Source organism: Mixophyes fleayi, chromosome 1 (genome assembly GCF_038048845.1).
Source record: "Mixophyes fleayi isolate aMixFle1 chromosome 1, aMixFle1.hap1, whole genome shotgun sequence".
Classification (NCBI taxonomy): domain Eukaryota; kingdom Metazoa; phylum Chordata; class Amphibia; order Anura; family Limnodynastidae; genus Mixophyes; species Mixophyes fleayi.
The window spans coordinates 196,876,744-196,900,347 of record NC_134402.1 but is presented as its reverse complement, the minus strand read 5'-3'; the positions used below and the strand labels follow the sequence as shown (position 1 = coordinate 196,900,347).

Below are 23,604 nucleotides of genomic sequence, written 5' to 3'. Positions count from 1 at the left end.
GGGGCAGAGGGGTGGTATCTGAAGCTTTGCCTAGCTTGCACCAGCCCTGTATAAGACAGATATAACTATTGTTTAGTAAGTGAACTCACAATGAGTTGTAAAAAAAATTCACTTGGCTGAAAGATTCACATTACTTTCAAAAGGATGTTATTGTATGTTCATTTTCTGTTGTAACAATACTATGCTATGTCAAAAAAAAAAAAAAAAAAGGATTCCCACACGTGGAAAATTTTCAGCACGTCGAGTGATCATCACTAAGTTGTGAGAAAAGGACAAGATTGATGACAATTATTTTTTTGTATATTTTTTTATTAATGTTCCTATGTTTAAACAATCAGTAGCACTGGTGACTATTTCTGTTGTACACATTTCTTGAAAGTTTGTTTGGTCCTCAGAGTAGAATAGCAACAATTTATAGGAACGCAGTCCACTGCCTAATATTCAATAATTTTAGTTCTTTTTATTGTTGGTGCAGATTGTTGGCCATTTCTTGCACTGCCTAAGTTTAAAGACAAAAGCTGTAACATTTAAGAGCTGCTTTTACAAGCACTTACATTTTGTTTTGCCAAATGGAGGTAAATGGACAGTGAAGTAAATAATAAAATGATAACTTTAGTAGGAAAATAGCAAGGCTTTGGCTACACAGGAATGATTTGATGCATTTTATTTGAGGCAAACCGCCCTCTTAGGAGGAAACTATAGACCCCCTTTGCAGTCTATGCAGAAACTTAGACATTTGCATAGGCTAGGAGCCGACCTGCAAGCTCAATAGCAGAGGAGGACTAAATCAGTCACACACTAACCAATATTAGGTGTGACCACAACATCTAAGGAGTGCAGGTTGGGGACACCTTTCAGATAGCATCTTCCAAACATTGACCCAGCCAGCTTTCCCTGCCCAAGCTCTACAAAGTAATGCAAAGCTACAGGAAATATCTGGCTATACAATTACTCAAAATTTGAAGGCAATGCTCGATTAGGTCTCCCCTCAGAACATCAAAACTATTAAATCAAACTAACTTTCAATGACAGCATAAAATAAAAAAATAAAAAGTTATCTGGGGGTCTTTTTAAAGACACATTACGATCTTTTACAAGAAGATTTACCCCTCCTTTTCTCCAAATTGCAAGCACAGCTGGTGTTTTGAAGCCGCCTGATAATCTCATGACTTGGCAGGAATGAATATATCATTCCAAAAAGGCTACATCTCTTTTCAGACCCTCCCAGTATCAGACCCTCTTGCCCTATTAAGTCCAGAAAACCCTCATCAGCTTTATTTGCTTTGACAGACCCCCTAAGACTGTTGTCCAACATCTGGACTCACATTTTGATTAATAGTAATTCTGTGCTTTGTGAGCAAAGACCTTTGCCCCCACCAGTTGAGGCGGCCTGGGTGGACATTAGATTGAGAAATGCTAAAATCTCCAATTCAAAGTGGCATTATACTCCAAATGAGACCTTGTAATAGGATTTTTATCTTAGCGCAAAATCCATTTCTCCATAGTCCATTGGGTGACATCGGGGACAATGGGGTATAGTGTAAGTGAGATAGGTGTATGGCAGCTTAAGAAAGTGGTTATAGTCCTAACGCCTTCCCCTCAATATTCCACTTCAAGCTAATCCTCAGTTTATGTTTAACCAAGCCTTAAAGGAAAGGACACAATAGAGAGGAACTTGAGGGGTAAACAGCCTGTGTCCCCCTATGGACTAGGAGAAAAGGATTTTACTTAGAGAAAATAGGATTTTTATACTTAACATCCAATTAGGAGACACTGGGGACATCCGAATGCTTCAGGTATGGGTGGGGGGATGCTCAGAACAAACAGCGTGAAGCACAGCTGTCAAAACTGGCATCCCCAGATACAAAACCAAGTGCCCTGTGAAAAGGAGGACCACTGGCTGCCCAACAACTGCTCAGTGGAGGCACTATATCATTAAGAGCATTCACAAATCACTCGGCGTGAACACAAAGAATCTTGGGAACAGGCTGACTAGCCTCCATATATAAAATATTGACACCACCCTAGGTAATAAGGATAGCCAAGGTCAAAAAACTGCCTTATCAACAATAAAAGGAGCATACTTGCAAGAAATGGCTTTAACCTCGGAACATCTCAAGCTGAAGAGATGACTAAAAGGAGAACCTGTTTCTCAAGAGAGAAAAATGGGGGAAAAAAAGAAATCTGTGTCAAGGAGTTTAAACGGGGAATGCTGTAAAGCAGTTAACACCAACATTAAAAACTAAAGGCACTTGAGCACCTGACTCTTAGGAAAACTAAGGCACAAACCAGCAGCCAGCTTGACATGTCAAAACAAAAGCAACCTGGACCTTAAATAAAAAAATAGGATATTCACAAGAGACAATACATTCTTTCTATACAAGATGAACATCTTAGCTGAGCCTGGCTTGAGTCCAAAACATGGTTTGCACCATGCGCTCAGACAAACCATCAGCTGGAAAGATTCTAGCTTCAGCAGCCACACTGTTAAGTACAGACATCCTAAAACAAGAAAATAACCGACCTTAGCTTAAAAGGTCTAGTCGTAGCAGCAGCTAGCACGACCGACTCCCAGTGGAGTAAACGCAAGTGGACCAAGCCATCAGAGGCTAACCTGGGACCACCCGATTACAGGAACAGCATCTTACATAACATGTTTCAAGACTCAGAAGCCTAGCTACCAATGGGAATGGGTAACTATTGAGAACGGCCAAAGAACAGACATAATGTCTACTGAAACAGCCAGAGCATATCTAAACCTAGTACAGGTGAACTGAATTTTGAGGTTAAGCCTAGACTGCGTGTTCAGAAATTACTTTTCCATTTATCATCCTACTCCTGGGAAGAGGATTTCCATGATCGCCCAAACATGAGCTTGGGCCCACAGAAAACCTTTGACCGAAAAAACTGTGCGCCACCTTGGAGAATCTAGGTACGGCACCTGTGACATTTGTCAGAAGGATACATTTACATTCGTTCACTGCAGCAAAAAGTTGTGCACTGAATAGAGTGCGGGACACCGCACCCAGTGCCAATACAGTGAAGGGAAGGTTGGAATCTTTCAAAGCCCCTAAAAACCCCGGCATGAAAATAGACAGCACCTCAACTCCGAAGGCTGGCCTTCACGCCACCACTGTCCAATTCCGAACTGAAAATGGTCGACCCTGCAGATGAGGATGTTTTGGTGCCACTAAAAGAATGACTGATGCAAACAAGGAAAAAGGACGTAACAGCAAACCCGATAGCGCAGGTGGGATCCAATCCACTCAATTTATTCCAGTCGGAAACTTCCATACATGAAACCTGAACTTGGAATCACAAACAGGTTGAGTTTTGTTCAAAGACCCGAAAAATCTCCAGAAGAATTCTGGCAGAGCCAATCGCCTACTTGAACATGTTGGAAGTCTTGTGTAAAATAATCTCCTGGAAGTATAATGTACATGAACCCCTGGTCTATAACATCCCACACCCCGACATCTGTGGTAGCTGAAACCACCAACACCTATAGGAAAGATACTAGTTCCCATCACAACAGACACTGGAGGTCAAAAATGCCCGACACGCTGACTGCCCGTCTGCCGACCTATCCACCAGACATTAAGTAGATGGAAAGGACCAGAACCCAGCCCATCCAGGGAGCAATAACATGAAGGAAGTACTCTCAGTACACCATCGTTCAGGTAACAGGCGCTAAGCTGAAGAGCAACAAAACACCTCCAGAAAAAAGGAAGTGTTTCAAGAGCCCATTTAAGACTTTACAGCGTGTGACTGGATCACTGATAAATAACTTCTGGTATAAATTTATTTAAAGGAAATAGCGCAGGGCTTTTATTTATATATTGCACATGCACGTTTTAATATTGTGAATATTTTGAGATAGAAAATCGTTATTTCTGACACCAGGGTAGAGAATTCGTTTTTCTGTTTTAGCCTTTCTAAATGAAATGTCTTATTTCTGATGTATATATCGGATACAATGAATGAGCCTTTGTGGAAGGAGGTCTTGTGTATTGGGATGTGTTTTGTATGGAAGTTTCATTGTTTGGGGTTTGTAAGGTTGCTAGTGGAAACCTCCAATTTGGCATATGGGGAGGGAGTCTAATAGCAGGAAATGCCTGATCTGGCCAAAGGCCCAGCAGGGGGTTGTTACTGTGTGGCCTTTTGTCAGTGTTCACTTTTCTAAACATTGTGAACAGCATGTGATGCAGGACATCAGTGTTTCCAGAATTTCAGAGAAGTGTAAATATTGTTAGCTTTGCAATGCATGTAAATCTATGTTTTGGTAAACAGGTTACATCTTGATTCTAAAAATAGCCTGCGTCTAAACTGTATAAAAAGGCACTGGCTTATATTGAAAACTTGTTTTTTTTTCATATGACCTGATCACCTGGTACCTCCCAACCAGTGTGAAAGCAAATAAACATCTTGCTTCAAAGACCTACTTGGAAACATCTTCAATATTGCTGTATTCCTTTGACCTGCAGATTAGACCCTAAATCTAATCTGTTCTCCGGCAGTTTCTGAGGTTGGACCCAGCTTTTCCGGTACCACCGCTCTGCCTGCTACCTTGCAGCATTCGCTACCTGACCCAGCCCCCCACCCCCCCCCAAATCTGCTAATTGCTGCCTCCAGTGACAGCCACCCAGGGGGCCTACTGTGTTTTCTACACTGCCATTCTCAGCATTGTGCTGAGAAAGCATTTCACTTACCTGCTGCCAATCTCACCGATCCCCTGCTTCAAGCAGCGCACAGGTGTCCGTGCTGTACACTGCATAACCAAAGCGGACTCAGCAGCATTTTATTTTTTATAAATATTTTATAATGGCTGACGGCAAAACCATTAAAAAAAAAATTAATTCCTGTTGCCGTCAGCCAAAGGATATAATTTCAGATCATTTCAACTAAGCTATGTGCTTCACTTAGAAAACCATTATACTAGAGACAAAAGTCACCACATTAACTACAATCTGCATCTTGAATTATATATAGCAAGTATCAGTGCATTATTACATAAAAACTTGAGTCTATTATAGACGGTGGTAATCGTTTATATGATTACCACAATTCCGACAGGGGCAATTCCTACAAAAAAAAAAAAAAGCGAAATAATTAAAATCCGAATGTAGGGGACTAAGGTTAAGTGCTTAAACACTTAAGCCCACTTTGCACTTTAAATTTGTATTGACAGCCGTCGCGATGACGTCACCCGGCACTGCCGAACAGTTCTTCAATCAGAATGGCTTGCTTTCAGCATTGTGCTTCCATTGGTCATCTCCAGCGTCGGGTTCAAGGCAAGTCTCTATTTTACATTCGGATTTTAATTATTTTGTCGGGGTTTTTTTTGTTGGAATTATCACCATAGATAAATCGTACCCAACCCATTATAGACAAGAAAACCCTTTTCAGGAAGCCCCCACCATAAAGGTTTACAGAAAAAAGGTGTGGCTACAAAATATCGTGCTTAACCTAGCAAGAGGAAGTTTCAGGCTACCTCCACAATATAGCATCTACACTAGAATCCGTTTGTGACATGTGCAAAAAAATATTAATAAAGTATCACAATCTAAAACTATGTAAAACTACATGTACAATAATAGCCCAAAGAAAGTCTGGTATATTAATATTCACAACTTGATCTGACTGCTAAAAACAAGTCATAAAAAATAGGTGGATATTTTACCTATGAAGACAGCGCTTTTGTGGCAGACATGCAATTCAAAAAATGACATTGCAGCCACGCACCCAGCTGTCATGCTTCAAAGTACACAGAGCGTGCAGCAACATCAACCCCCCTATCTCCGGCTGCAGTCACAGACTAGCAGTGGAATACAGCGGTAATGCTGCAGACACCTAGTGTGTATCAACGCCTCTGGTTGTAGCTGCGGCAGAGGGGATGGAGACTGGTGCAGACCCTACCTGCCTTTCTCCGGCACAGCCACAGAGGGTCTGCCGCTAGAGCTCAGCGGATACGCTGAAGACAGTTAGATTGTGTCAGTGTGGCTGAATTCGTAGCCAGGGCAGAGGGTGGAGGGAGACAGGTGCACGTTGCTTGAAAATAAACCAACGATGCAGCTCACCCACCAAGTAGATCTGTCAGCAGCCAGAAGAAAAAACAAAGAAAAAAAAAAAATCAATTGATTAATTTAAAGCTAACTAAAGCAGGCCCATAGATCCAACCAGCTAGACACTTCAACTAAACTGAGGCTCAGCATGTAGTGGGAGGAGTTAGGCACTTTAAGACAGTTGTTAGCTAGCCCTATCACCCCAAAACTATACCCCAATTGGATATGGGAGAAAGGGTTCCTATCGCCACACCAAACTGCTGGAGAAACCGTGGTCACAGGAGTACCATGGACCTACTTTGTGTTAGCGCCTTATTGGGACAAAACTAACAGGCTTCTTAAGAGCTTGAGACCCCTGTAACATGGGACCCATGGATATTTCTACTGTGCTGCCCTACCCATGAAACAAATTTACCATGAAAATGGCGTCACATTCTATTTGCCGCAAAGAGTTTTGGCCGATAATAGGTGGTTTTCTCCATTACTGCTATCTCCATAACAGAGCTCATGTTTTTGGATAGGTTTGGACCACCTGGCTCTTTGTAGAAAGCAGGTCTCCATCTACTTCTAGCCCTTGAGTTACCTCCCTGGCCCATGTATAGTGGTGAGATACCAGTCATGAGCTTATCGCCCCTCATCTAAAATTCCTTATAGGATGTGCACCTTTGCAAGGCAGTCACTACCTTTATTCTAGCACAGAATAAGGAGATTACACTTTGAACTTTAGTCCTATATCCCTCGACCACCATTTACTACCACCGCAGCATTTTCCCTCCCTCTCTCAAATATACATAAAACATATTTTTGACCAATCCTAGTAAGTTAGAAAAAAAACTAAATCAAACGCACGCTGTTGAAAAGTGTAGATATGCCAATTTTAAAGAGGTCGGGTATGGTCACCCTGCACTGTACATTTCAGTAGCTGATTTGTCCTAAGCATTGCAGTCTGGTTCCAAGCTGCAAGTAACTTCTATATTTTCAGCCACTCCTTCCTGAATTTGTCCTACAAAACCACCTCTTATAGGAAGAAACAGCTAGCAGGACATTGTGTTTCATTGGATTTGGATTATAACAGATCTTTTCTTCTAAGTCAATTTTCCCATTCCTATCTCCCATCACTCTCGTTAATTACAGCAACTGTTCGAATAAACATGTTCCACTATAACATCAGCTATTTATAAAGGACCACTAAGGCAGCAGCGCTGTACAGAAAACTCACATCAGTCTCTGCCCTATTGGACTTACAGTCTAAATTCTCTAACGTACACAGAAAAAACCCACGCAAACACGGGAAGAACATACAAACTGCACAAACAGTTTTATCTTGACATTGAACAGTACCCAATCTGCATTAATTTAGTGCAAAGTAGATGAATGAAAAAAAAAAATCTGTGTCATAGCACATAAGTTAGTTAACCACATTCTCTGTTTTAAGAAAGACATAAAATCCACATACATAATTGGTGTTCATTTTTTCTAAACAAATGTGGTGCTGCATTTCACCAAGTTTCAAATGTCAAGATAAGATGCAAGATTATTCTTAAAATATAAATCTTTAAATAAAAAAAGTTGCACAGCTAAATGTAAACATGTGTAAATATGTACAATTTTATTTAACAAATGACCAAACATTTCACGTAGAATTTAAGAATATGCATAGTTCATAATACAAGGTTAATTTTCATTTATATTACACCCTACCCATATAACCAAAGCATATTTTAATTATGTGTTGCTGATAAGTGAATAATAAAAAGGGATAAGCATAAAGTACTTACAGTGTCCTGAGCCCAAGGCTTGCGTGGACAAATTACTAAGCTTGATCTATTCCATGTGCCCCAGTAAGCTGGCCGATAATTCTCACAGAACTGCAACAATTTCATTTTTCCAAACTTTCTGCGCTCTGGCACATTTGGCTTCTCAAGAACCACCTTTCCATGTAAGGATGCAGTAGTTTCCTCTAGAATCTGTACTTCTGATGCTTCTATATCAACATCACTGCCAAGGATAAAGCAATTCAATCGTTCAGTCAGCACTATGGTGGGTAGAAAGCAGAGCACCCATACAACTGTCTGCAGTTTATTGAAGTCCTGTCAAATTGTGTTCAATCAAAAAGAACAGAACCTAACTTCTATAGGTTACAAAGTTAAACATAAGCTGTTTCTGCAAATTTTAGTTCATGTTTTTAAACAGACCAACTAGCCAGAAAAAATGTATGCAGGACAAAGCTCTATGATGATGAATAGGTGGATAGTCTATTACACTTTATATAGAGCAAACAATTTGCATTCTGGTAGAGAGTGCTTATTCAATAAGATTAGTCCCTGCTAACAATCCTATTTCCACCCGTTACTCTAGTTAAAGCTGAATTTTTGTTAAATACTTTTCTCAGATTCCATTGGGGGACACTGCTAATCATGGGGTATAGGAGCTCAAACCTGCAGTCTTGTCACTTTGAAATTTCTACAAGTTATAGTTATTTTACTCCTTCCCCTCTATACATCCACCCCCTACAGGGAACTTCTGTTATTTTAATCAAACATAACAGAAAGGGCCAAACGAGTGTGTGTGTAACAGCGATAAAACATTTCAACTGAGGAAGAGCATAAAGAATGGGCATGCAGTATCCTTCAAAAGAATGAGATGGATTTAATATACAAAAATCCATCAAGGAGGACACTACTCCCCGTGGGGACTGAACAAAATTGCCTCAATGGTTGGGTACAATCAGTAGTTACAGTGCACCGCACAGACTGTCCAATCTAGCCTCTGTGGATGCAAACATGGCACCAGTAGACCATGAAAAACACTTGGACCAAAGTAAAAGAGCCATGGCACTGGATTTCCGGTTGACAGCCAACACCCAAAAGACACAAGCAGATCCTGAGGAAAATGCCTATACATCAGGAACAGGGCACTATGCTCACTCTCCTTGGCCATCACAAAGGACAAAAAGAGCATCAGACTAAACAAATCACAAGAATTCTTTTGACATAGGGTATCGGATCCTAACAACCAATAACTGAGAAGATCCCTCTTTCTACACAATCAATGTCAGCGCAAGCCAAGATCATAGTATCCAGGTATAAGTGGAAATTTTACCTCACCATAAATGAAATGAAAAATAGGGGAGACCCAAGACAGCTCCCAGATCAAAACACAAGTTGCTATGCAAAAGGCCAGCAGGAACACCAGAAAGAAACTTAAATTTCCAACGGATCTAAATTAGAAAAGAGGAAGATGGAAAGCCAAAAGAGCAACTAACTAGTCTTAGGGGACAGACAGAAATTGGATGGAACAGCTAAGTCTTTGTTTGAACACCATCAATAAGACCTTAATCTGCAAAATCCTAGATGAGCTGTGCAAAAAGAGAACAGATATCTGACTGAAAGCCAACTAGGCCTAAAACAGACTGAGACAACTATGCTATGTCAGAATCTGAGCCAGAAGCAAGGCTGAACATCACGTCATAAACAAGAGATTGTCCAGCGAAAAAAATTGTCTGTCCTCCGGACCTCAAAATGGCGTCAAAGACTGTCTTAACCTAAAAAAACTTGAAGCTCAGTCACCAGCCCAAGGATAGAAACCGAATCTGGAATGTAGCAAGCGCACCATAAATCTGAGAAGTCAACACTGACTTTCCCAGATCTTGTCCTTAAAACACCTGGAACTCATACTGCAGGAAGTCATATCTAACTTGACCTTAAAAGACTCCCATAAAATCTGTCCATCCCCAATCAGAGGTTCAAACTTGGTCAACCTGCACCCAAATGATCCACATGGTTAAGGTCCAGGAGATCACTGTACACATGATGCCTGCTAGATTCAAACCACTGAAACCTGGGTAGCAGATGGGGATCCTCTGTATTGTGAAACACTGACACGGCTCAAGGAGATAAAATACAAAAAAAAAACATCCCAGCATTCAGCTCTTTCTGCACTGGGATAATCCCACTAAAGGAAGAAGGCTGAGGATCCCTGCAATGCCACACAAAAGGTACAAAAGCCTGGCTTTGCAGCATGAAAATTAGGAAGTGGAGCTGTGAGACAACACGCTATAGGGGCAACCACCAAGAGATGCACCTTTAGCTGTATCAAGGAAAAATTTAGATGATAGGGGATTAGCAATATAATACACCAGGGACCACTGTTCCTATTTGGACCACTACACAGAAAATCTCACTTTAAAAAAAAAAAAAAAAAAAAAGTAATAAAACTAACAGTTCCAGTGCTCTCCCCAAAAAATGTTGCCAGCCAGGTGGCATTAAGAAGTATCTGGGTGAGGACAGTGTAATAATTTGTAATAATGAAAAATGTTGGAAATTACAGGACTGGTCAGACTGGTGGTCAGTGGTCTAACACACAGTGCTGGCTGTAGGGCTCACATAGTGCCTGTTCCAATAGGAGAAACAAAGGTTTATTCTATTATAACAGGGGTCTGTTGGGCTCCAACAGCCAGGTGGAGAACCCACAAAATAAGTGCTCGAAAAAACAGTTCCTTCATGCTTTACAGAGTACAGTCTGGCACGCCCAACTATCCTGGATGTGCCCGTCACACTACCTCCATTGCCCTAGCAGAGGAGAGGCATTCACTGAAACTGCCAGGGAAGGGATACAGGCTCACCTCATAAGAATCTGTAGCGAGCTTTGAGAGCCAGCCATAGAAGAGTTCTCGACACAGACACAAATGTAGGTGCGCTCAGCCAAAGGCCAACAACCTAGCATTTTGTGCAGCGGAGTCTAGGTATATGACTACACTTGTACCATTAAATTTGAGCCAAGAAAAAGTCAGACTCCAAACAAGCCTAACGTGGCAAAACTCCAGATAAAAGGAGGCAATAGGGGTGAATACAGCTGCAACCACCATCTGACAGATGTGAAAGAGAGACTGCAAGACAGCCAAGACCCCAGCAAAATAGGACACTATTTCCTGGATGGGCAACACAGAGTCCTGACTGTTCAGGCTTTTTCTAGCTATAGAAATTCCATTAAAAATAATGTACTGTGTTGAATATAACACCTTTCCCCAAGGTTCAGCATTAAAATCCATTTTGGCCACCAACACAAGAAACAGATCTATACTCCAACAGCAACTGAGTGTTGGGCCTTCATCCTAACTAACCACGCAAGACCCTTCATTGCTTCCGAGTTTATAAAGTGTGCGTTAAGGGAGGAGTGGATATAAGGACAAATGAAGCGTCTACCGGAGTTATGCTGCACTGACAGCCTCACCTGAGACACCTCCCTGATCGGTGAACTGCAGTAGCCTTCAAAGTGCAGGTTCCAATATGGATAGTGTTCCAGCCAGACAAGCAAAGGAACAGCTGCAACACACCAACATTATTGCAACATTAGCTGCAACACACCAACAGCATTAAAAATAGAATGAATCTGCAAACAGAATAAAATTCCAGCAAGTTCTAGATGCACAAATGCTACAATTTGAACCATCTCACATTGACAGTGAAGAAAATAGAGATGGTCAACATGAAAAGCAGGGCTGCGAGATCTGAACCAGGCCCTCCACTGTATCCGCCCATATAACTTAAGTCTAGTTGCTTGTGTAAAACCGTTCTGGCATGCCTTTCTGAGTAAGGGGAGCCTGCTAAAGAGGTATTAGGATCAGGACCTAACACAAGCCTGGTCACTGTCCAACAGACAGATGCCTCCAACCCTGAATGCCTAATGGGTGCTGAGCCCGTGCAACAGCCAGCTGACCCCTGTCCTTGACTGGCAAAATTACAGCAAAATTCTGGTCTGGTTCTGAACCAGGAGAATAGGTAATAGGTCATTGCCACTCACAGGCAGGATCATCATCTGAGGGTGAGCCAACTGTAAGACATCTAGCCCACAAACGCTTCAACCTACTTCTCTTCCACAGTGGAGGAAATAAGGAAACATGAAAAACTGGATCTATATTCTTGCAAGCTGCTCCAGATAAGGCAGCCTAACAAAAGGTTTAACTAATAATTACTGCTTACTCTCCCTACTAATCTGCAGGAAGAAAAATCATAAACATTTATATAGTACAAGCAAACTTCGTAGCGCTTTACAATTTGGATCACTGTATTAAAACAATAGTGGGTAATACAGACAGAGGTAAGAAGGCCCTGCTAGCAAGCTTACAATCTAAGGGACTTTGGTTCCTATTGAGGTAATGTCGACTGTTGTTCCCTGATAAGGTATTGAAATATAATTTGACAAGAGTGCCCTAAATATCTGCAGACAACTGTAAAGACCATTAACCATTATTAAAGGGTAGTAAATGCAAGCAGCTGCATAGTGTTCAACTGGTTAGGCACCCAAAAATTGAACAGACTAATGAACAATTTAAACAGTAATTCCAATACAAAATGATCTCCCAATTACCCCAACATGCCTTGTCCCCTTTAGTACGAAGGTGAGGGTGGGGGTCACTCACCAAAGAGTAGACTAACACAAAAAATTGGCTTCAAGCTGTGGCCAATGTATAAGTTGAGGCAGTACTTATGTTTATAAATAATGGTGGTACTTGACTGGACAGGTGCCATGACCAAACATGCTGTGAAAACACAATAACATACCAAACAATGCCTAATAAGAATTTAACAGAAATTAATGGCACCTGCCCAGTCAGGCAAGAGAACTTTTAGTTTGGTGGAAATGGGGAAGAGAGCTAGAAGCAAAATAGATGACTCAAAATACAGATTTTGTAATAACTTCTTAAAAAGATAAAAAAAACCTCACACACTATTCAAACCTTGTCAAATGTGGCATTTGAGGCGTCACAGTCCGTCCCATCCTGCGCGGTTTCCGAACTTTTAATTCCAACAAAAAAGACAATTCAGAGTTTTGCTCCTTCAGAAGCTTGTCTAACTGCTCAGAAACTTCCTGTTCAAATTCAACCCGACACAAAGGAGCCACAGCCATATTCTTCTTTATTTCAAAAGGTGCAAACTTTCCAAATGACTGGGCAAAGGTCTAAAGAAAAATATAAAAAAAAAAAAAAGTAAGTGAACAATACTAAAAACAAAATTACAGTAAGTAAAAGCAGACCAAGCAAAGCAGAACTACCATGAATCAGATTAAGCAGACAAAAAATAGAAACAGAGAAAATGCTTAATTTCTAACCATGCAATAAAGTAAACTCAGCAGACACAAAACATTTTTATGCTAAGTGCTCCTGTACACCCCATATTAGGGCCTAACAAGCTGGTGAGGGAATCCCATCACTCTGATTGGTGTTGCTGCTAACAGATTGTGGCTTCAGATTATTTCAACCCTTCACAGCCATTTTAAAATTATAAATGTAAATGTTCAGCCACTTAGATGACAGTCCAGGTTTAAGATGTGGATTTTCAACAGATCCCTACTTACATTCCAGTTCAGAAACACCAAATTTTGAGAATTGTGCTAGTGGTACAGGAAGGGGAAGATGCATGGAACAAGTGAGGGGCTAGTATATTTAAAATGGCAGGGATGCTAGGAGCAAGACCCCCGAGGTATTAATACTCTTAAGCCTGGGACCAAATGGCACATCAATACAGAGTATCAAAGCACCAATAGATACAGTGTGTTAACTTCATACGTATTTTATTGAATACAAGCATTCAAAATTTTTTAAATAGGCATTTCCACAGTGATTGTACCAAAATACAGGGAAGCTTTATGGATATAATACGATCTTAAATGGCCCTTAACCAAGATTATGACAGTTTCATACTGTTATTTTAGAAATAAAGTAAGAGCAAGGGTTGAATTAAATTATATCTAGACTTAACTATGAAAACAGCATAAATAGAAATACATTTTATTTGACTGAGAAAAGCAATCATTTCACTAGGAAGGTAGTCCAATTACATGTCTGACAATGTTTAGTTACAAGTTCTTACCTTTGGAGTGTGAGACGTTTTGGGTTTCTGCAAAAATCTGGTAATCTCTGCCTTCTCCGCTTTTGTACGCTAGAAAGAAAATGTAATGTTTTTTCGTTTTAAAGTATATAGCCACACTAAATAAAATGTTTCGACCCGACAATTTTCAAATTTAACATTACTACAGATATGACTCTTCTCAGACGTAGATACCCAATTGTGACAGACAGCCAATGGAATTAAATGGTCAGGAACAGGGTACAGAGTTAAGCTCAGTATTTACAAATGGCCTTCCGAACAGACACGCAAATAGGCTGGAAAAATTAAACCACCATCATACATGAAAAATATGTTAGCTATCCCCAAAAGCATATATACATGAATATTTATTACTGGCCATTTCTTTACTTGCAACTCAGAAAATGTGGTATATTTGCCAAAATATACTTGTGAACTGGCATAGGTTGGCCAGATCAGCAGGTTTTTTTATACCAGGCACAATGAACCCATTATACAGGCAACGAAGTAAAAAAAAAACAAAAAAAACCCAAAATGATAGATGCTCGTCATTTCAAAGAAAATAAGACAATGTCACAGATTTAGAAATGGATAATTTGAGTGAAAATAAAAAGATCTTCATAAACATGAAGAGGCTTTTGCAATGAGGTATAGTGGACTCCTTTTTCTAATATTGCAACCTAGAGGGATAAATTAAATTACTTTAAATGCTATTTATAATTTTACCATCTGAATGATGCTTGAGGGATTGACATTTTCAAATTTATTACATTACCTAGTTGATAAACCGATGTTAACCCATCAGTGGTTATCACAGTCACAACATAATCAGGCCACAATGACTATCAGTTCATATGTAAGACTTAATCAACAATCTATCGAGATTGGGATAATCTTAGTGCTTACTCCTCTATTCTCCAATTGAGGTCATGGCGACCTGGATTAAGGCAGCAAAATTTTTTATGCCAGCTCGAAATCTGTTTCTTCTCCTCAGATATGAAAATTTTGTACAAGCATTCTGCTATTTGTCAATGCTATGTTTGCATTACAATATGAAAAAAGCCTTTATCGAATGCTGTAGCCTGTGTAATTATATACTGTTGCCAATTACAGTTTAGATCACAACGTTACCCCATTACTCTGATCATGTAATATTACTGCATATCGGACTGCCACATGACTGGGGACAGGTGGTGTACACCCACCCCAGCTGGTGTTCTAAGTTGGAGCGCCTTTAGGTGAAATTGCGTCTATTTTCTTTTAGTCCTACATGTGCATTTTATAGCCCGATTAAGGGAGATTGTCCCCTTATCCCTAAATATTACTTATGTGGAGTGAGTGGAGCAAAGAATATGCACAAAAAAAAAAAAAACAGGATTACAAATTAAAAAATGTATGGAGACACCAATCAACAAGAAGGCCATAATTCGATCACTAAATGAATCTGCCTTGCATTGCATGTTTTGCAGCTCAATCTCTTGAGTCTGACAATTGAGAAAAAGGTGGCTATTAATCCTTTTGCAGCCAATCACGATAAGCTTCTTACACGTGAATTAAAGAGCCAATGTACAAACAGCAGCATGTTTTGTGCACGAGAAAAAAAAGTGCTTGCTGGTTACGCTTAACCAGTCTTAAAGTATCAATTGTGTTATCTCCACAAAAAAGGGCTGTCAAGCGAGTTTTGTCCAACCAGTTGAAGATGAATTGGACTTTTCAGAGGTACTTTACGGGCTCATTATTTAATAGTTAGCCGCTTTTAATCTAACCCAAGGAGGGGAAGGAGCCCAGACTGGGGTTCATGTAGATCAAACTCTCCTCCCTGGTGATGTTAAAATATGTCAAATTATTGGCTGCAAGCTTAGTGAAGAGTCTATCCCTACTTCTCCATTGAGACCAGTCTGTATTTATGCCCAACAATGGTATGGACATTAAAAGGAGTCTATTGTATTCTCATTAGAGTAGTAACCATGGCAATGTTGGTTCTAGACCAAGTTTTTGATTTGGAGAAAGCTTTCAATTTAGGTGCATGACTATCTTTAAGCCAAAAGAAAACAAAAAACATTTCCTAAATACTGCTCAAATTCAAGTTAGCCCTAAAATCCTTTAGGCTGATCAACTTGCTTAGGATCTGCACAAATTTGGATGCAACATCAATCTCCGTTCTTATCCAAGAGCAAGAAAGGGCTGTTCCCTTCTGCCCATTGTTATCATTGGCAATTGTACCACTGGCTTTCTTGATTTACGCCAGTGAAATTTTCTCCCATTTTCAACTGTTTAATAATTAGTCATTAAGCTGTATAGTATTTAACTTCTGGGTTTGCAGGCGATTGCTGTAAAAGTGAAAACAGGAGTGCTCCAGTGACAATATGTACAGTATAAGTGGGACCATTAATATTCAGAGGACACTGCATATAAAATTTTCTACAGTCCTTTCATGACTTCTATGGACGTTAGTGCTTGCAGACCATGGGCTTACTTCACCACTCAGTCTGTAGGGGAGGAGCAGACGGATGTTCTCCCTGCACAGTTTATCTTCGTTTCCTTCTCACAGTCAGTAACTGATCATTATTGAACACTCCTACCGGTGTCACCTTGCCACCAGACAAGCCCACTGCGAATGCCAGCTACACACTAGTTGTAGGAGAAATCGGCTGCCACCACTGGACTCCTTTGCGGCGTCCAGAACCGCTTACTTCTAGGGTAGTTGGTATAGCTGCTGTAATGCTTCTTTGCTTTGGGCCCACTTCCAACGGATCAGGGCTGCTGGCAGAGCAGTGACACAGATACTGGGTTCAACTCAGGACAGTCAGGGAACAAATTAGAGTGCAAGCTCTTCTCTGTTGGTCACAGGATACAGCTGGTAACAGTCGCAGGCAAAATCTTCAAGCAGTGATGGTTTAATTGCTCAAGGGTCCTCCTGACTAGGACTTTTACATAACAGCTTGTGGTACTGGTGATCATGCAGAAGTCAGATGGAAAATGGTAAATTAAATGGTCACACAGTCCTCCTTTTATACACATGTCAGGGAGTAGCCCAGCCCTGATACTACCAGGCACTGAAACGTCCAATACCCCATGCGATACTGTAACATCAGGATGTGAAATTTCTCTAGACGTGGCGTTACCGCAATTTTAACAAAATTTACATTCATTTCCTAAAGGAATCGCAGATTACATTATTTATGTAGTTCGTCTAGCTTGCATTTAACACAATTTAACCTTCACATCAACTTGCGACTTCCTCAGATTTGCTGTCTACAATGTGAGGAGGTATCCTGTCTATCTAACAAGACATAACAGGTAACTACCTCCTGCTAGGCCTTCAGGCTGAAGCAGGTTTTGTCACTTCCGAGATGAAGACTTACTTAGCATTTCCTGCTTTCAGCAAAACAGACTTCCTCTAACCTAGCTTAATACAGTCATGGCCAAAAGTTTTGAGAATGACACAAGTATTGGTTTTCACAAAGTTTGCTGCTACAGTGTTTTTAGACCTTTTTGTCAGATGTTGCTATGGTATACTGAAGTAAAACTACAAGCATTTCATAAGTGCATAAACTTAATGTAATTGTCAATAAAAGCCTTTGTCAAAGTCAATATTTGCAGTGTTGACCCTTCTTTTTGAAGACCTCTGCATTTCCCCCTGGTATGCTGTCAATCAACTCCTGGGTTACATACTGACTGATGGCCGCTCATTCTTGCCTAATCAATTGCTTGGAGTCTGTAAGAATGTGTTTTTTTTGTTTCTTCACCCACCTCTTGAGGATTGACCACAAGTTCTGGTTCTCTCTGTCTGTGTGCGCGTGTGTTAGGGAATTTAGACTAAGCCCCAATGGGGCAGGGACTGATGCGAGTGAGTTCTCTGTAAAGCGCTGTGGAATTAGTGGCGCTATATAAATTGGTGATGATGATAAAGTTCTCAATGGGATTAAGGTCTGGAGAGTTTACTGGCCATGGACCCAAAATTTCGATGTTTTGATCCCCGAGCCACTTTGTTATAACTTTTGCCTTATGACAAGGTGTTCCATCATACAGGAAAAAGCACTGTTCTCCCAACCATCCAAGAATAGTTTAGTGACAAAGTTGATCTTGGAGGATGTTTTGGTACCATATTCTTTATTCATAGCTGTGTTCTTAAGCAAAATTGTGAATGAGCCCACTCCCTTGGCTGAGAAGCAACCCCACACATGAATGGTCTCAGAATGCTTTACTGTTGGCATGACACAGAACTGATCCTAGCACTCACCTTTCCTTCTCCGAACAAGTGTTTTTCCAGTTACCCGAAACAATCTGAAAGGGGATTCATCAGAGAAAATGACTTTACCCCAGTCCTCAGCAAGTCCAATCCCTGTACCTTTTGCAGAATATCAGTCTGTCCCTGATGTTTTTCCTGGAGAGAAGTGGCTTCTTTGTTCTCCTTCTGGACATCAGGTCACCCTCCAAAAGTCTTCGCCTCTGCACTGTGTGTACAGATGCACTCACACTTGCCTGCTGCCATTCCTGAGCAAGTTCTACACTGGTGGTACCCTGATCCTGCAGGTGAATCACATTTAGGAGACGGTCCTGGCGCCTGCTAGACATTCTTGGGTGCTTTGAAGCCTTCTTCACTACTATTGAACCTCTCTCCTTGAAGTTCTTGATGATCCGATAAATGATTTATTTAGATGCAATCTTACCAACAGCAATATCCTTGCCTGCGAAGCTCTTTTTATGCAAAGTAATGATAACTGCACAGGTATCCTTGCAGATAACCATGGTTAACAGAGAAAGAACAATTATTTCAAACACCACCTCCTTTTAAGGCTTCCAGTCTAATTCTAACTCAATCAGCATGAGTGATCTCCAGCCTTGTCCGCATCAACACACTCACCTGTGTTAACGAGAGAATCACTGACCTGATGTCAGCTGGTTCTTTTGTGGCAGGTATGAAATGCAGTAAAAAATGATTTTGGGATAAAGTTCATTGTCATGGCAAAGAGGGACTTTGAATTTAATTGCAATTCATTTGATCACTCTTGACATTCTGAAGTAGATGCAAATTGCCATCATAAAAACTGAGGCAGCGACTGTGAAAAATAATATTTGTGTCATTCTCAAAACTTATGGCCATGACTAAATTCTAAATACATTTCCTATACCGAAATACACACAATATAAAAAAAAATATATCTCCGTACATTTGCAATGATATACAGAGGTGCACTGCACCATTAAAATAAATATCTACAATAACTTATTTCTATGTGAACCAGCCATTTTCCATTAGAGATTCCTGCACGACATTGATGGATTTCTCTTCCTGTACAACTGTCTGAAAAATTGACATCTGAAAGAGTATTATGCTACCAAACCCAATTCTCCATTCTTAAAAACCATACCTTTTCCTCTTCCTTAATTCGCTTCTCTTCCTCTTTTTTACGTTTCTCTTCTTGTCTGGCTCTGAAGAAAAGATGGAAGGGGAAAAAAAAAAAAAAAAAAAAGGGTAATTAAAAATAGTCCAAGGGTGCATAAACCATATTTAAAGAATATTTAATATATAATCTATATAACTATAGCTATTGTATTATGTCTCACATTCTGTTATAATAAAGTGATCTCCAAAAGTTCATACATCCTCTACTCCTCACAATGGTTAAGATCATTTGTAAGTTATTCCGATGACTTCGAATTAAAAAAATTAACATTTTTCCCTAAATAGTCTGCTTTTGACTTATAACATGACATGCAGTAGCTTGTATAGTAAATGAGGGCTCTGCCATCCCCTTCCTCCTCTACTTACAACAGATCTTTGCAGATATTCAAGGGTACTGCTGTGCTGGCTAGACACTACCAGAAATTGGTCCAATAATAGTGTTTTTTGTCCTAAAGGAATTCAAGAATAATCCACTCAAAATCGCACAGGAAAATAATTTGGTTGGGGCTTACGTGGAAATGTGTGTAAGGGACACTTCCTACACCCATGGTCCCACAACATGCAAGCATTCCAGAATGGTTTTGCATGTGGTGGTGCAAGAGGAGGGCATCATATCGAAGAGTAAATCCAGAAACAGCATTGAAGTCTATGGAACCAAGAGTGTCTGGTCTGCTGGTAATACAGCAGTGGACTTTTAAGGTCTGCATAGCTAGCACAAGATGATCCAAAGTTCTGCCTTTCACCGCTACAATGTCCAGGTAAGAGACCATCATGTTGTCTTTCAATTGGAAAAGCAATACCATGATCTTAGTGATGAACTGCAAAGTCAATGACAAGGCAAAGGGAACCATAGGATATACGTGCATGCAGTGGAAGGCAATTGGGAGGAAGCAATTATGATCAGATGGGGATGTGTATATGTGTGTCTAATGTCCAGGGATTCCAGATACCACTTTGCATGACCTGGTTCACTAACTGAAGAGACAATAGGAATTACTCAAGTGGAAGGAATTTGTTGGATATTAGGCTCTCTACAAGCACCATATAAAAATTCAACTTGAAACCCCCAACTCTGTTCTGGAACAGAAAGAGGACAGGTCTATGGGAATCTGTGACGGTTACAAACCGTTCAGTGGATGCAGAGTATCATATCCAGTACCCACAGATGACCATGCTGAGAACTTACTCTCTGCTCCCACTGAAAAGTTTTTAACTGACAGAGTAATTAGAAGTTACTCAAGAGTAGTCACCAACAGAAGAGCAAAAAAATGGCTTTTTGGTGTGTGATTTTGCTTAAATGTCCATGTGGGACTTTGAAGGCTGGTCCCAGGTCGTTTTGCCACCTGAGGAACAAAAGGTGTTATTGTGACGAACACGTATTAGCTTAGATCTGTTTTGCTATGGTATTCATTATTCTTTCCAATTTGAGCTCAAAGAGGACCTTCCCAGAGGAAACACATTTACACATTTAATCTGGTGGTCAGGTTGACCAATTAGCCATGCAGGGAAACTTATCCAAGAAATTTTATCAGTTCGAGGCATCCAATTGTGTAACCACTCCAGAAATTGCTCTTTCCACTTGTTGTCAGCATTAGCCAAATAAGAAGCAGCAAATGGCTGGTCTGGTACAGAGCCAGATATGGAAAAATGCTTTCATAAGCTTTACCATCCACTTGTTCTAGGAGACCTTGAACCCTGTGAGACCAGAAAGAGACATTAGAGACCTCCTAACAGTCACAAGACTGGAGGGTACACCAAGAATTTCTACAGATCAAGGTCACCCTGGGATCAAAAAATAAAAATGTGGTGTGATCTAAACACTACTCTTCTGCACTCTATAAAAAGGAGCAATAGGGGCAGAGGAAAAAAAATATATATATATACACACACACACATATATACACATCTAATATATAAATGCTTAGTGGCGTCTGTGTGTGGAAAAAAAAAACAAGTTGCAGCGCCACCTGCTGGGCAGAGTTATACACTGACCTACTAAATTCTTAGTGTGTGTGGGAAAAAAAATTATATATAGATATATATATATATAGATATATATAGATAGATATATATAGATATATATAGATATATATAGATAGATATATATAGATATATAGATAGATATATATAGATATATATAGATAGATATATATATATATAGATAGATATATATATATATAGATAGATATATATATATATAGATAGATATATATATAGATAGATAGATATATATATATATATAGATATATATATATATATAGATATATATATATATATAGATATAGATATAGATATATAGATATAGATATATAGATATAGATATAGATATAGATATATATAGATATATATAGATATATATATATATATATATATATATATATATATATATATATATATATATATATATATATATATATATATATATATAGATATAGGAGAGGACAAGGCGCACAATAGTGTAGTATTAGAATATAAATATTACAAGACCAAGGAAGATCCAAAATAAAAAAAATCAATCCTTATCACCAAAGAGACCAATGGTCTTCTTGCAATGAATGAATCAGATATCACACCAGCCACTCATGTGTGTGAATATGCGTACCAGATTTATGATCTTTTGAGGCTTATCTGGTTAAATATCCAGGAAAAACAGGTCACTCATTTTCCATGTTCCAGCAAATAGTTGGATGGAACCTCCTTAAATTACTACCTTAAGACCTGAGATGACAGTGTCCTTTCAATCCGACGTCATCAGATGCTGCCGGGTTCTTGAGCTGACGCAATTTAGTAAAGTCTGTGTTTCAAGCTGCCTGTTTCCAGGATAAGCAGTGTTGTGATTTCCAGCGTCGTAAAAGCAAGTACCACCGGGCAAAACACCTCCAGATGGAGGTTCCATTCGCCCGGATGCAGAGTCTGCTTACTTAGGAAATCAGCTTCCCAATTTTCTATTCCGGGAATAAAGATTACCATAACCGTCAGATTGTGAGCTTTGGCCCACTGATGGATCTTGTGCGTCTCTCGCACGGCTAAGGGAGTCTTGGTGCCGCCCTGGTGATTGAGGTATCATCATCATTTATTTATATAGCACCACTAATTCCGCCGTGCTGTACAAGGAACTCACTCACATCAGTCCCTGCTCCATTGGAGCTTACAGTCTAAATTCCTTAACATACACACAGACACAGACACAGACAGGGAGAGACTAGGGTCAATTTTGATAGCAGCCAATTAACCTACCAGTATGTTTTTTTTGGAGTGTGGGAGGAAAGCGGAGCACCCAGAGGAAACCCACGCAAACATGGGGAGAACATACAAACTCCACACAGATAAGACCATGGTCGGGAATCGAACTCATGACCCCACTGCTGTGAGGCAGAAGTGTTAACCACTGAGCCACCATGCCTATCTGAATCTTCACCGTCCTTCCCTGCAGCAGATGTTATGCGCTTATTACAGCATGGAACACTGCCCACAGTTGCAATACATTGATTGGAAGCTTTCTACTGCTTCAGAGTCCAAAGACCCTGAAAGCCCCACAATCTATAACACAAAATCCTTGGAAACAACCACCCCCAACCCGCTGCCTTACAGGACAGAAAAGGGGTGAAGCTGGAGCTGTAAAAATGGCTGTCTATTCTAGAGTCTGGACACAATAGGAGTGAGAGACAACCATGGAGGAAGTGCAATGGAGAAAGTGCAATAGAGGAACACATATGTCACATACAGTACAGATTGGAAACATGTCTCTAATATTTGTACAGACATGTGCAATTTTTATAATGGTTTGCAACAATATTGTGACTGGATCACTCAAATAACTTATGGTATCAATTTATTTAAGGGAAACAGCACAAGGCACAAATTTATATAATTGCAACTGCACTTATTTTTTTGTGTTGTATATATTCTGAGATAGGAAATCGTTATTTCCGAGTTTCTGGGTAGAAACTTTTTTCCTGTTTTCACCTTACTAAAGGATATGCCTCATTTCTGAAGCATATATCTGATACAATAGGCCTTGTGAGGATGGAGTCCTTGTGTGTATTAGGATGCATTTAGTATGGAAGTGTCATGGTTTAGGATTTGTAAGGTTGCTAGTGGAAACCTCCAATTAGGCATATGTGCAAGGGAGTCTGATAACAGGGAGTGCTAACGAAGTTTTGTGATGACGTGTCATGCCTGCTCTGTCCAAAGGCCCAGCAGGGGGTTGTAACTGTGTGGCCTTTTGTCCAGAGTGAATTTCATAGATAAGTGTAAATTTTGT

The 23,604-nt window shown here is 40.0% G+C and overlaps 1 protein-coding gene across 1 annotated transcript in view; it reads right to left on the bottom strand.

Annotated features, from left to right (window-relative positions):
* Nucleotides 1-23,604, bottom strand: part of CHAF1A (chromatin assembly factor 1 subunit A) — a 128,326-nt gene that overhangs the window by 82,274 nt on the left and 22,448 nt on the right. The window contains exons 7-10 of the mRNA XM_075201178.1: nucleotides 19,306-19,366; nucleotides 13,934-14,002; nucleotides 12,793-13,022; nucleotides 7,841-8,060 (exon numbers count right to left, since the gene is read on the bottom strand). Coding sequence (XP_075057279.1) covers nucleotides 7,841-8,060; nucleotides 12,793-13,022; nucleotides 13,934-14,002; nucleotides 19,306-19,366 — 580 coding nt within the window. The remainder of the gene's footprint in view (nucleotides 1-7,840; nucleotides 8,061-12,792; nucleotides 13,023-13,933; nucleotides 14,003-19,305; nucleotides 19,367-23,604) is intronic.